Raw genomic sequence first — 15,118 nt, 5'->3', positions numbered from 1 at the left:
GGAAGATGCTTTGGATTTTTTTTTTTTTTTTTTTTTTAAACTTTATTTACAGTAGGCTAGGCTCAACATCTTTATTATAAAACACGAAGAAACAATCATCTGGGATCAGGATTGAATATCAAAGCGTGCTATACCTCTTCTGTGTTTGCATGTCTGTCTGTCTCTTGGTCAAGGGTGCTCAACACCTATAACATACCCGTGTCTATTGTGTGTCCCCTCCAGCCTCCACCACCACGTAGGGAATCAGGATCTGTCTTCAGCTCCTGGGACGAGGATGCTAAGGAGGGAAACAGCTTGTCTTCCTTCTGCATTCAGCCTGAAAAGTGTAGGGACGGTGGTGGCATGTGGCAAGCGGGGCCAGGGACCGTGCTGGAGAGCGGGAAACTTTCATGCCAGAGTTTCCACTCCTCTCTGAGCAGCTCAGATCCAGCACGGAGAGAGGCAGCGTTTTCACCTTCAGGGATTTTTCTCATTACTCATTAATAGACAGATATGTATCTTGCCATTTTTCTGTCTTTTTTTTTTTTTTTTTTTTAAATTTTTGCGTGGGCAACTTATTGTTTTGTTTAAGCAAAGTATTTTGGGAGGAGTGATGGGGGGGGGGGGTGGGCGCTCCCCTATTTCCCTGGTCTGTTTCGGGAGCGCTCTCTGGGAAGGTGATCCTGAGCAGTTTCAGTAGAGGTCACTTGTGTGTGCGTGTGTGTGTGTCCCTGGTGTTTGTGTCTAGCATATGCATGTGGTTTTGCTGACTGCACTTGCAGGCTTGTAAATTTTCACCATGGGAAATTACCAACAAAGCCCAATCTGTCTCCTGGCTGCTTTGCACTTTCCGAGGGCGGCTGTACTTGAGCGAGCTGCAGAACGAGAGAGAAAGAGAGAGGGAGAGAGAAAGGGGGAGTTGGGAGGGGGGAGGGGGGAGAAGAAGGGTGGGTGGAGGGGGAGAGAGGTAAATAGCCTTAAATCGGAAGGGAGCTGCTTCTCTGTGGTCTTCCACAAGAGCTGCCTGGGCTCTGCTGGCTCAGTAATAACTGAGTGACCTTTTCTTTTGCTGTATTATGTCTGGCTGGTAAGGGATTGCATTTTGCAGCTGATAAAGCCCTGACTTCATTCAACTCGGCTCCTCACACGCTGCTTTAGGTAAGTTGTCTTCAGCCAGGACGGAGACAGACAGCCTTGGACTGCAAGATACTAAAAGGAGGACACCTGTAGCTCGGATACGGTCAACACAATTACTTGGCGGATCCTTGAGGACCTCATTATTTTAAACTTAAAGAATAGCGATCTCCCTCCCCACCTCTCCCACCCCCTCTTTATTTTTTTTTTTCCCCAAACAATGCTTCTTTTTGACCTTTTCCAAGGAGAAGAGCTACAAAGCAGCCACTGTGCTTATTGAACTGCCTCCCCTATATCGCTTAATTGAGAAGGTAAGTGAGGCAACTGTGTACATAAGCTTTGGGTCATTTGTGTATGTGTGTCTGCATCACTCTCCCTCTCTCCCTCTCTCTGAGTCATAAGCCGGGGCTGCAATACACACACACACATCTCTGCACTGCAACTTTCACTCAAGCTGCAGCTCTGCTGAGACTGTTTTGTTTAAATCATGTGAGGCTTCATTATTTTTATGATGAGACATGAAATACATGCAAGCAGAGGATGCTGAGCGAAATCCATCCAACTGTATGCCTCGAGAAATAGCAGTCAAACTTAACAATGAATTGCAGCACCACCACCACTCCCCCCCCCCCCGTTATTATTGTTATTATTATTCTTGCTTCTTCCAGAGCTTCCCGAAACGTGCTTTTAATTATCAAGGGACTCTGTTAATTTCCCACTCCCCGGCTTTAATCCGCAAGCCTCCCCGTACAGCAGTTTAATTTGCAACTGGTTCGGTGCCGGGTTAACCGTTTGGGCAGAGCGGCGGAGGAGCGCGGCTGCCGTCGAGGTGGGGGGAGCCGGGGGGGTGGAGGAGCAGAGCGGGCTGGGGGTGGCAAAAAATGCCGGGGGGAGCCGGACTGCTGGGGGCATCCGGGCTCGGGCAGCCTCCCTTGGACCGGCATGGAGATGGGCAGCCGGGCTGGCGTTATGAAACAGTACTTCTGTCTGCGGGCCTTTCTTTTTTTTCACACCCTCCCCCCCCTCCCGTCTGCCCTCCCTTTCCTCCCTTCATCCCGAGCACTATATGGTATGCTAACGCCGCATGTGACAGTTTAATCAAACCCATTTGTTAAAACAAAGCTAAGAGACCACTGAGATTACAGGTTTACGGGTAGAGTTAGGGGAGCATGTGGCTTTGCCGCTCGCCATCGCCGTACGCGGCCGGCGGCTCGGGGGATACCCCCACCTTCCCGGTCTCCCCCTCCCCTCCTCCCGCCGTCCGTCCCCCCCCCCTTCGCCTCCCCGGGGCTGCGCCGCGCCGCACTCCCGGTCACTTGACCCGAGCCGGGGAACCACTTGCTACTTTTGCCGGGATTCGGTGCTTCAATGAGAAGGAGCTCTCCAGGCGCTCGTAAATCAACTCATGCAGAAAAAGGAGAAAAGTTTTGGTAAGGCGGCGATCTCCCCGTGTAGCGCGCACCGAGCCGGAGCGGTGAGCTGTAACTGGGAGGGGTGGCGGGGAGAACAGCGAGAGCACTTCTCTTCCCTCGTCGACCCCCAATGCGTTGCCCTGGCGAGAGCCTGAGTGTGCTCTAAAGAGCCCCAAGATGGGGCTTTGCGGGACCGCTGCTCAAACCCGCTCGTTTTGCGGGGTGCACCGAATGCCACCGCACGCTTTCCCCGGCACCTCCCTCTCCTCTCTTCTCCCCATCGCCCCGTCCCCGCCGTGCTCGGAAGGGAATTAGCACAAAAGGGTTGAGCGTCCAACTCCGAAAGGGATTCTTTGTTGGAGAGTGTATGTTTCTTATTTATTTTTTTATTTTGCATGTGAGCTGCATCAAAATTGAACTCAGTCTTGCAAATCTCTTGTTGGCCTTTGCCAAGCACTAGCACTTTGCTGCCATGGTAACTGTAATTAAACTGATAAGAGTGGAAAAATGTCAGTATCTCTGAGCCTTGCAGCTGCATTGGAGAAAAAGGGAATCAAATTGGTTCCCAGCACCATTGCTCTAAAAATGGGGGAGGTGTGTGTGTGTGTGTGTGAAGAGAGCTGGAGGCAGAGACGTGGGGGGACACGACAGCTGTAGGGACAGAGCTAAGCACCCCCTGTCCCTGAGATCTGGGTACATCTATTTGCTGCGCTGTCCCTTAGGGGGCTACAGCCTGCAGGGATGCTCTGGGCCACTGAACAGAAAGAAACAAGCTTTTAGGCCCAATCTAGCTTTCAAAAAGGGGAAAGAAGAAGAGAAATCTTTTGTTTGGTGTCTCTTGGCAATCGACTAGCCGTGTTGGCCAAATTCTTTTAAGCCATATCACTGCTCCCAGCTGTGGGACTGCATTCCCATTTTTAGTTTTTACCTAACCTCTTCTCTTCCACCATCCCTTCCCAGCCCACCTCTCTTATTAACAAAAAAAAAAACCCAAAATAATAAAGAAAAAAAAAATCAGATTCCTCTGCAGAAGAAGGGGCCAAAGGTGAAGTTTAGTTATATAGCGTGGAAAATTAACTCAAAAGTATGGAGAAGAGACTATATCCAGAGTACTAAAATCCTTACTTTTATATTTCTTTAAAAACCCCTGAGTGTTATGGAGTTGCGGTTACTTTGTTGTGTTAACTACAGAAGCTGAGACTGTGCGGATGAATTGCACAGAACAAGAGAGCATAATGGAGGCAATCAACCGTTAGGCTGGTTCACAATGCAATCCAGGCAATTAAAAGCTCACCAGAGTTTAAATGAAATGGTTCTACTTATTTCTGTGCACCACACTGCACAGGCTATTATTTATGTCTCTTTTTTTAATTATGATTTCCCTTAAACTGTCAAATAACACAGAATAGCAGGGTCTCGGAGGCAGTAAGAATTTTCCACAGAACAATTTACATGCCAATCTAAAACTAGTTATGACTCCTGATGTGCTACATGTGAGTTCTGAAATGTTTCTTTGCTTCTGAAACCTTAACTTTTTTTTTCTCTTTAAGTCTGTGTGTGTATTATCCTGAATTACTGGAACTCTGTTTTTAGGATGAAGCTACAAAGTGGGAAAGCATCGTAAAAGTATTCTTTTTATCTTCTACTAGATCTCTAACTCTCTTGTTGGCTGTATATTGTCAGTATGCTGTCTTTTGAAGACCAGTGCACTGATAATTTGCTCCAAACTGATTTGAGTAGAGGCAATGCATACTACTGTATGCACTGTATGTATGCTGTACATACTACTGTGCTTGGTAGAACTTCAGCATCCTGTATGTATGAATGTATACTGTATGTATGCTGGACATACTACTGTCCTTGCGTGTGTGCCTCTGCAAATGAGAGTGGGAAGAGTGGTCTTTAAAAGTTTTCAAGTTGTCCAGCATGTAATAATATCCACCTCTTCCTCCTTTAACGTGTCTTTTAAAGACTGTCTGTACCACAAACCAGAAACTGAGTTCTGTGGGGTTTGTGTGTGCTGCACTCAGCATCATCAGGAGCCAATTTTGCTTATAGATGCTACTAAATCACTAACAAAATAGTTCATTATGTCAAATATTCATTCGGTTTGATTTTTGAGAAGGGTGATGATTGGAGTGAGATGGATTTTTGTTTCTCTGCCTTCTTCCAGGAGCCTAATTTAGCTTTTTTCAGCAATCTTCCTCTTTATCCAGAAATCACAGTTACAAATCAGTTGACAGTGTTTCATCACACAATAATAACAATAACCAGGGATGGGAGTCAGTAGCATTGAACTTATCTGGGGAGACTGGGGGAAATTCAAAAACCCACCAAGCAGGTTATTAAGTTCTCCCTTCAAAAATCCTAAGGGTGGTGGATGGTGATGAAGAAGTCTGATTCCTGCACAGCTCTGCAGTTTATGTGTAGTATCTTGGGGACTGGGATGGAGGGAAGGGTAGAGAAAGCCCTTGAAAGCATATTGGGGTGAAATAAAAAGGGCTTGTTTGACAGTGACAGACTAGGCACTGAAATCTCTCAGTTTTGAGAACAGATACGCTCTGTGATGCAGAGCATTGGTAGGACTGTGCATAACTGAAGGGAAAACTGGCTTTGATTTTATATTTATTTATTTATTTAATTAACAGCCTGGGTGTAGCACTTATTGCATGGGATTTTTTTGGAAGTGCTCTATAAGCTCAGCTTTCCCAAGGGAGAAGAGGACAGCCAGGCAGCAGTGCTGTGTGCCACTACCTGGTATTTCAGTAGCGAGGAGTTTGGATGGCTTTGTAGGTGCTGTCAGGCTCTGAAAGGGTCCTTCCGGCATCCTAAGAAACAAATGGGTACCTAAACTGCAGCCTGTGAAAAGCTGGCTGACAGCAAGGTGCAGGTATTCTTACTGCCAAATTGAGAGCTAAGAAGACACAAGTACGTATCTGAAAAGTGTAACTGCATCGGCGATATTATGGGAATGTTAAAGGGGAGAGAGATGGTCGGTGAGATGATCTGCATTAAGGTGACTCATACAGTACCGAAGAAAGTAACAAAATGTTCTGTTTTCAAAATTATTTAATCCAGGGCATGTAAAGAAAAGGGCATGTGCAAAGAATTTGGAGATACGTAAAACACTTTTCAGAGCGCTGTTTTGTGCTTTGTTTTGTTTAGAACCTTTCTACTCTTCAAAAAAAGAGTAACTTTTTTTTTTTTTTTTTTTTTATAAAGAAGCAGTAGTTTGGAGATTCTTTTTTTTTCTTTTTTTAAGCTTCATTAAGGTAGAAGCAGCTTCATTGAAAGTAAAGTGCAGAAATATCAGATCTATCAGAGGAAAAAAGCATTTGTTTCTTCCAAAAGCTGCTGCAGATTGAATCCTTGATCTGAAGATGCTGCCAGGGGGATGTCAGCACCACCTTCTTTCTCAGACTCAAGAAAATAGATGTGTGGGGTAGCTAGCACGACTTCCATGGAGTGCCTGCCCCTTTTCACTTGTCTCTACAAGAAGGTTTGGGCTAACCAGCATGAATGGCAGTGCTCTGTCTACTTTCTTCATCAGTAGAAAATGTCTCAAATGTTGTGCAGGGGTATGTGCAAGACTGTGCAAGCTGCAGTTTTATTTGTAATACAATAACCTCCTGTTTGCTGCATATACCTCAGGAATTATCAGCCTTGATTATTGCAATTTGTTCAGATGCTCGCTTGTTTAGCCGTGTTTCTGTGGCATCTTATTCCTTTCAGATGGCACAGGACAGTAGATCTGCCTGGATCAGATGCTGTCAGCCTTCACTCTCTAACCTGCTCCCTTATCAGGCGACAAAATTTTTACATTAAGGTTTTTTTCTTTAAAGGCTTTAAATTTGTTAGCTTCTAGTTTATCCTGGTTTCCCTTGAGCTAAAGATTAAAGTCCTAGAACAGCCCTTCTTGCTTCTGAACTTTTATACTGAGTTCCAAGAAGTTGATACAAATTGTGGCAAATTTTAGGTATTTGTCCTCTATGTGGCCGAAGAGATAGGCTGGGGATAAGCTTGTTGTTGGCACTTAACAGACATTTATACTCTGCCATGATACTCAACTTTACAGATTAAGGCTTTTTGACCTAGCGAAGCTATTAGAGTTCCGGCAGGACTTTCCTGTACAGTCTGGTGTAGGTTCTTTTCCAAAAATCTCTCATATTTTCACTGCCTTTAGAATTTATTCACAGCAGTGTTATTTTGCTGCTTCATGTATGTACCCTGGATTTAGGGGAGATAGTTGGCAACCGAAAATACTGTAAAGGCTCAGCCTTTGTCTCATGGTGCCTGCTCAAGATGAGAAGTGTGTTTTCTTTCCTAGGTCTGGCACACACTGCAGAGCCCTATGCAGGTCACTAGACATCATCCTCTCCTCTGTGAACAACAAGTGTCTCTTGAGTCTGTACATGGTGTTGTAGCTATGAGAGTAGCATTGACTGGGGAGTAACAGGAAGGCAGCAATGCCATTTTTTATACTTATGGATAGAAAAATACAGATCTTACACTTTTTGCTATGAGCTTTCAATGCCGTGCACCAGTACTGCTGTGGTACCTCAGGGTGCCCACTAGGAGAACTGTCGGCGTATAACTGAACAGCTAATTTAACAGGTAAATATATCACTCCAAAATATGCAATAGAGAGCGTATTACAAAGCGGGGAGCAAGGCTTTTGTACTTACATGTCACAATAAGAATTACTATTTCTAATTCAGTGATCAGCTTCTCAGGTGAAATTTGGGAGTTCAGCTTGGTAATCCTTGAAAGTCACTTCACTGGCTCTATGGTTGCTGTGGTCCACATAAATTCTATGTGTTCCATGTACACGTATTCGTAGAGATCCCTGGGACGCCTCAGCCAGCGTAGCATTTAACCTCTTGTCTCTGTAGCGCCGATATCCATAAAGACAGTTAGTTAAAACATAGTACAGTTACTATTGCCTCAAAGATTACACTAATTTTTGTGTTTTCCTTGTACAGGCTGCTTTAAAAAACAAACAGACAAAACCCCCAAAACAAACCCCAACTTGTTCGTGTTCTAGCTCCCTGAGCCTGCCTGTCTGTAAGGGTGTATTATAGCACCAACCGATATCTGCTGATAGAAGCTGGGACTGTAAAGCATTCTTACCAGTAGGTATTGGAGCATTCTTGATGAGCTCTTGAATTTGCTTTTCTTTGTTGCAAGACTATTTGGCCTTTCACAGTCTCTGGATAATAATAGGGTGCTGTACCCTGAATTTGGGGTAGGATTTGCTTGTTGGCAACAGCACTTGTTGCCCAGTCTTGACAAATCTCATTGTAATATCCAAATGCACTCTAATGAGTAGCATTTTTTTTAAAGTTATGTTTCTGATTGTCTTTCAGACAGTGAACTAGCCTAACAGCGTGTCAGTTCTCTCTTCCTCTCTGGTGCCTAGCCTCCACATAGCTATGATTTTGTTTATTCTAAGGGATGACTTTCAGAGAATTGGTCTGAGTATAATGGGATGGCAGTTTGTGGGATTAACCTAGAGAGACCAGTCTGTAAGCACTTTGGGGCAGTGACCTTTTCTCCCCATTTACTGTAAAACTGAGAGCAATTGATTTTTGTATGGATCTCTGGAAGCTGGCTGCACTGCTCTGTGTACCAGCGCTCAACTGTGTTCCACTTTTACCAGTTCCCTCCCTTAATCTGTGGTTCAGACATTTGAATTGTTTTTTAAATGCTCTCTGCTATTACATCTAAAGGTATATATATGCACTTAATGGACACTACTGTACTCCTTGTCCTGAACTAGCTGTTGGCTAAAATGGTGATTGGAAAGTGGGGCAGGGGTTTTTATATTTTGCTGATATGGAGGGAGCTGGGGGCGTTGGGGTGGTGTTTTTGTTTGTTTGTCTCTTGTTTTGTGTTTTCTTCTTTGACAAACTGGCAACTCTCTGACCTTTTAGATCTTTCCGAAGGTCCTCACACTGCAGGTTGTAACTGGAGATGCTGGTACTGAAGTCTCTGGGGGTCTGATTGCTTCATTCATGAGTCATAACAAGAACTGAAATCTTAAAAAAACTAAACATTCCCCCCACTAGCACCAAAATGTCTGCGTCAAACCTCCCTGAAACTCTGGCCTTGTGCCTCTAACAGCTTCAGTTTTCTCTTTTTTAGAATCTGGAGTGCTTTCATATTTTATAAAGATAGTGCAAATAGGTCCAAATATGTAGATTTCACTATGTGTGCCATCATAGATATGCTGTTTATTTAAAATTTTGCTAAATATTTCGTACTTTGGGTGAAAGTGGATGACTTTTCAACTGAACTGGTTTTATTTCTCATTTTAAATTTTTAATCCTATTTCTTTTCAGCAAAGAGACCAGGGAAATAAAGTGTTAAAGAGAAACTGTGGAACTTAGAGCAGTGGAAGCTTCTGCTCTCAAATTTATCTTAGCATTTTTTTCAGCTTGCTGTGGACTATCTAGGTTATTTCATCCGATCTACACCACTGCTTTTTTAACAAACTAGATGTGGGGGCAGTGGTGAAGTGGAAGAAGAAAAGGGTGAGATTTGTACTCAGGAGAATATCTATTTTCACTCTTCTCTTCTCTTGTTGTATTTCAGGTATACAAATGCTCTCAGTCCAGCCAGACACCAAGCCGAAAGGTTGTGCTGGCTGCAACCGTAAGATTAAAGACCGGTATCTTCTAAAGGCCCTGGACAAATATTGGCATGAAGACTGCCTGAAATGTGCCTGCTGTGACTGTCGCCTGGGGGAGGTGGGCTCTACCTTGTACACCAAAGCCAACCTTATCCTTTGTCGCAGAGACTATCTGAGGTAGGCCACATCCTTCCTATATTCACTGACAAACTTGGAAAATCTGCTCAATCCTCGCTATGTAGTTGCTATTGCATAAGCGGTACTTGAGGGCTGCAAGGCTGAGTATATATGGAGGATGAGAAAGCAAATAGTAAGATACAGAGATAAAACTAAAATCTGAATCAAAAAAGAACAAATAACCAGGTCATGGCAGTGGTTGTCAGTTTTCTGGTTGCTAATACTGGGGTTCTGTGCTCAGAGGAGGGAGAAAGCAAACCCTGCCTGTGCTTTTCACAGCACCATGCTCCCAGGGAGCTGTTGCTCTGCTCCTCCTCCAAGCAGCACAGCAGTAGCCAGGTATAGCAGCCTGAAACTGCTCACATGGTTTTCACTAGCTTCAGTGCAGGGTTTGGATTCTGTAAGTAAGGGGTGCTTTCATTTGTTTTCACTTACCCACTTTCATCCTTTTAGTTTGCCAAGGGATTTAATTTGTGGCACTAGAAGCCTTTATGAATGTTGCCATTTAGCTGTTAGAAGCTGGACCAAGATGACCAACTGTCTTCCCACTGCTAAATAACCATGTAGCTAGTAGGATCAAATCTATTTTGGTCCTGATTTAACTCGGTGGCCTGAGTGGAACACTGAATAACCTGTTGCCACTACTCAGAGAGAGCAAATAGTCATCTAACTTTTCTACCTTCTTTGTTGCTTAAGAATCTACATTCTCAAAGGTATTTGAGATATAACTCGTAGCAATGTGCTGATGAGCAGCGCAAGGCAAGTTTATCTGCAGATCGTAGAAATAAATAGTGCTACTTTGCAGCAACTAAGTTTAATCAGGAACTTTAGTCTCCCTCGGATCTCAATAGTAAATAGAGAGAAAACAGTTCTCTGGGGTGATTCAGAGCACCTATTTCCTATAGTAGCACCTTTCATCCATTCCCTGTAGAGAGGGCCTAATGAGACTAGCTGCTCCAGGCTAACATGAACTTCTGGGAATATTTCCTCTGCCCCCGTAGTGACGCCTTTTCCTTTTAAAGGGACACTGAAGGCAGTAATACACTGGGGAAAAATTAAAATTCTCTTTGAATGTGTTAACTTACAAGATCAGTTTAAGCACAGGTACCAAATAAGAGATTCCCACACACCAATCAGTTCCCATGTTGGACAGCATGGGTAGGTCAGAACAGGAATCAAAACTAAACCATTAACAACTATTGCTACTTTGGCTCTCGATGTTATAGCCTTTTTTTTTCTAGAGTGGAACAAAAGTCTTCACAAGTGCGTTTGTTCAGCTGAGGCTGCATGGCAGATAAGGTTTTCCAGACATGGGCTTGGACTACTCAGTGGTGAAGTGCTCTGCTACCCATTAAAACTCTGAAATGAATGTAAGGTAGAGTGGTGAGAATTTACCATAGAGGTCCGCATCTTAAAGCCCTTGTGTTAAATCTGCCAAAGAAGTAGGTAACAAAACCTTACTTTTTAAGATTGGCAGGGAACTGTTTGAATTGAAGGGAACTGTTGTACACGAACCTAACTTTTGTGAACGTAACTTTTTATCTTAAACTGTGTGTCTGTAGAGAGGGGTGAGAACAGCTTCTGGGGGGGGAAGGTAACATCCTAATTTTCAAAACCCATTTTAGGGATCTTTCTACAATAAGCGTGTGCAGGAGAGAAAAATCTCTGCTATGGCTGCTTGATGTGAGTTCCAAATTTACTGGAGACTTTGAACTTACCAGATCTCCTTAGTGTTAGTGGAGCAGATCCCATGTTTTAAAATCAAAACCAAAAGTGATCTAGTAGCAGAGATATGAGCAAAGCATATTTCCCCAGCATGGATGTGTGCGTGTGCTCACACACACACTGTTGCTCTCCAGTCTTTGAAGGTGTAACAGGAGTAAATATTTTGCTAACAGATTGTTGAAATTCATACTAAGCGATTCAGAGAAAGGAGAGTGTATTTTCTGTCTGTCATGACCACATTCAAACATTCAAAACTGGTGTTTCAGATGTTTGCTCATACACAGTATTTATTTCTGCTCCAGTGAAACCAGCATACACGAAAAATCATATAATCAGTTTTAAATCTCTGAATTTTTTTTTTTTTTTTTTTTTTTTTTTGTTGTGTCTCTGGGTTTATCAAATCTTAATGAAGCTATCTTGTCATGAGCATTTTTTTTAGTGATATTTATGAGTGCATAGATTTAAACTTGGTATTTACACTAAACTTCAAACTGATGCACTTAAGGTAATTGCAGATAGTCATTTGCCTCATTGCATCTTATCTACTTAGCTATGCAATGAACCTATAAAAGTGATCTTTTTAATGCTAATGTAGAAAAGAGTTAAACGTTCTCTAGCTTTGTAGTCAAATAAGCTTTCATATTTAGCAACCCACTTGATATGAATTTAAAGAACAAATTACTTTGTACTAATGATCAGATTAGGGTTCAGTTACAGTTTCAAACTATCCTTATTTATTATTATTTTTCTTTTCAGCCATAAAAGGAATCTTTGCTACATATAAAAATGTTCTAGCTCCCTATTAATTTATGTGGTGCCCTCTAGAGGATATGTGGCTTGAATGATACTATAAAGAGTAAAATTGCTTATTAACTTGTCTCTCTGTGTTCATTATGTCTTCCAATAAGACAACCATTGTACAGATGCTATAAGCAGTAATGTACCCAGTTTGGGTGCTTTAACATTCATGGTTAAATTCACAAAGTGTGTGATTGTGTCTTTGGCTATTTGCAATGATACTTCCAGTATCTCTCATTTAGACATGCTGCTGAAAAACTAAACCCACACTGATGCACGTTCTTCTGCATTTGAGCCCTGAGGTACCCACTTTATGCTTTTCATAAATACTCTAAATCTTCAGAACTTCAGAACTTGCTTTGCTTTAGCTCTGTGCTTTGGTAAAATTAGTTAATTTTATTGTATTAAAACCTTTTTTTCTGGATTGAGGGATGTTGAGGGGATGAAAGAAATCTTTAATGAGGTAAGGAGCTTGGAAGATGCTTTGGGTGGGAGGCTTTACTCTGGAAACTGATTCATATAAGTCACTCCAGTGGTTTCAGAGGTGGCTTATGACACCAAAGGTATCAGGGTGGCCATAGCAGGACTGAACTCTGTTTTGTTAACAAGGATGAGAACTGACTTGAGTAAAGAAAGGACTCAATGTTAGAAATAACACACTTGGTGAAAATTATATGCAGAGTATAATTCCCCTGCAGGCTTCTGTCTCCTGCTTATACACTCCTGGGTTAGAAAGTGAAGACTCAATTTAAGGAACTTAGGTTTACGCCAATATTTCAAGTCCATTTGCAGTAAGTGAAATATGCAAGAAGTTGGGGTTTTTTTTCCCTTTTCTTTCTCCCTCCAGAGCTGTATGGTGACATCTTAATGTATCAGCCTATCCTGCTCTGTCCGCTCTTCTAACTGGCAGCATGTCCATTTACAAGCACAATATTCCCTTTGAAATCTGTCATTACTGCCATTAATGACCAGTCATTATGTTAACAGCCCTTGGGCTGTTAACTTGTCAAACTGGTTGTTAACTGGAATGTTATTACTTATTTAACTGCAGGTATGAGTTGTGTGAAATGTGCTTTGGTTGCGTGTTCTGGGTTGCTTCTGCTCAAAACAATAGGGAAACAGCAGAACATTTGCCTTCGGGGTGTCAAGGGATTTGCTTTCTGTTCCATCTGCTCATTTGATTTCTGCATATTTGTGAGGTCCTCCTACCCCTGGGCAGCCTCCTGATTTCAGGTGCAACTGTGGGCAATCCTGTCTCTTAGCCTTGCATGCAAATGGGCAGCCGCGGATATTTCCAGATGCACAGTAATGCCTGGCACACATTTGAGATTCATATCTGGCCCCTAAAAGTGTAAAATGAAAGACCGACAATTACATGTAACTCAGTTGTATTAAATAATGAGCTTCCTCGGATGCAGCAAAAATATGAAAGTACAGCTGTGCTAAGCTAGTAGCAATGTAGGTCAATCACCCTTTTCACTTAGGTTTTTAACTACGCAAACCCTGCTGAGCGACCAATGACTACAAAGTGCTGTTTCATTCCTATTTAATTTTGGCAGCATTTTACTGAAGAGCAGGCATTCATGCAGCTAAATTATCTTCACCGTTTCTGGTTTTAACTCCAGCTCCATGACACTAAATGTTGGAGTGCATATCTCTTAGTAAACACAAAGAATATGGTTTCTGATTTTTTTTTTTTTTTCCTCAAACCCATCTCTTAACATGGAAATTGAATTAGAACTTTTATTACTTTTTGCATAATTTGCTTAATCAGACAAACAGATCATAGGAAAAGGATTAACCAAACTAATATATTGGGGTGGAATTTTTGCCCTGAAACACATCTGAAACGCTATCAGAGGTGGAGAGGGTGGTGACACAGAAGTCCACCCCCACCTCCACTGCCCAACCTGGTTATTGATTTTGCTTGTAAATGTACTGCAGACTTTAAGAGTACCCCTGAATAGCTGTGAAAACGAGTAGATCACTATTCCTGAAGACAGGGGCAGTTCCCATTTGCTGGTTTGAAGACCTGAGACAAAACCACATATATTGGATGAGGTCTTGTAAATAACGAGATGTGACTACAGAAAGTAAAGTGTTCAACCATAAGCATCTTAAAGATGCTGCTTCTATAAAATATTTAGCTTGTGGAAGGGTGCAGAGTGAAAAGAGTAGAGTTTAGAGAGCTGCTTTTTCCTGTACAACTGCTCACACTCTAAAGGCAATTATTATTTAAAAATTACTACATAGGAGTTCTTAGACTTAAAACATCTTGTAGCCTGGTACTGATTAACAGATCCTATTTCTAGGGTGGTGGAAAGTGCACTTTAAGTATTGCAAACACAAAGATACAAGCTGTCGTCAATGCATTTATTGCATTGACACCTTACAATCCACTACCTGTTATAAGGTTATTTCAAAATTACGCTTCTGTATGATTCTTGCCCAGCTTGATTAAATAAGGGTGGATATTTAAAGATTTAAGCACCTTGAGTTTTCAGGAATACTGAGGTATTTACAGCTAAAGAAAACCCTGCTTTCTTCACTAAAGCTTTGCAGAACTGAACTGCAATTTGTACATTAATATCCTTGTTGCAATGCATTTAAGTATTCAAGGGAATACTAGCTTGTAGGAATAGGTCCTAAGAATATTTTAAAATATATACAGAAAAGGCAGGTGTAGTGGTCTGCTTGTTCTAATTTTGCTACATGAGATGAATGTTCATCTAAATTTATATTAATTGTATTATTTAGAATGTCTTAAAAAAACAAAAAAGAGAGAGAAAGGCAGGAATACTCTACTCTCTCTCTCCCATTAATTGCCAAAGGTTTAGAAAGCCTTCAAACAGTAACAGTTGTTGAAGGTATAAAGGTGTACTACAACAAGCGTAATGTGTGTATGCACAGTTAATCCACCCAACTTGCAAAGAATAATGCTTTTGATTTAGTTACACTCTGGCCAGTTTAGCTTGTTCTTATTTTAGCTTATCTGTGATAGCTTTTAATAAGAAACAGTCAATTAAGCTGTTAAAATTGATGTTTAAGTCATGTTGAAATGCTATAAAATGTGTGTACTCAAGTTTGACACTCCTCAGCAGTTCCATGTGTTTCCTCGTATCTGCTGGTATTTTTCTTCAGAGCTGCCAAATTTTTAATAATTGTGTTATTTTTAGTGGCTTAAAATACACAGTTTAATTTCCAAGAATGTGAATGTTCCCTCTTATAAGGCTTCTGGAAAACCAGGCGCTTCTTGTGAGTT

At 42.0% G+C, this 15,118-nt stretch overlaps 1 protein-coding gene across 1 annotated transcript in view; it reads left to right on the top strand.

The window, feature by feature from the left end:
• Nucleotides 1-2,518: 2,518 nt before the first annotated feature.
• Nucleotides 2,519-15,118, top strand: part of LMO3 (LIM domain only 3) — a gene marked incomplete at its 5' end in the record, with an annotated part of 56,601 nt that continues 44,001 nt past the window's right edge. Inside the window, 2 exons of the mRNA XM_080623601.1 lie at nucleotides 2,519-2,543; nucleotides 9,120-9,333. Of these exons, the coding sequence (XP_080479727.1) occupies nucleotides 2,519-2,543; nucleotides 9,120-9,333 (239 nt within the window). The remainder of the gene's footprint in view (nucleotides 2,544-9,119; nucleotides 9,334-15,118) is intronic.

Source organism: Psittacula echo (assembly GCF_963264785.1).
Source record: "Psittacula echo genome assembly, chromosome: 1".
NCBI lineage: Eukaryota > Metazoa > Chordata > Aves > Psittaciformes > Psittacidae > Psittacula > Psittacula echo.
This window is presented reverse-complemented; position numbering and strand designations above follow the sequence as displayed.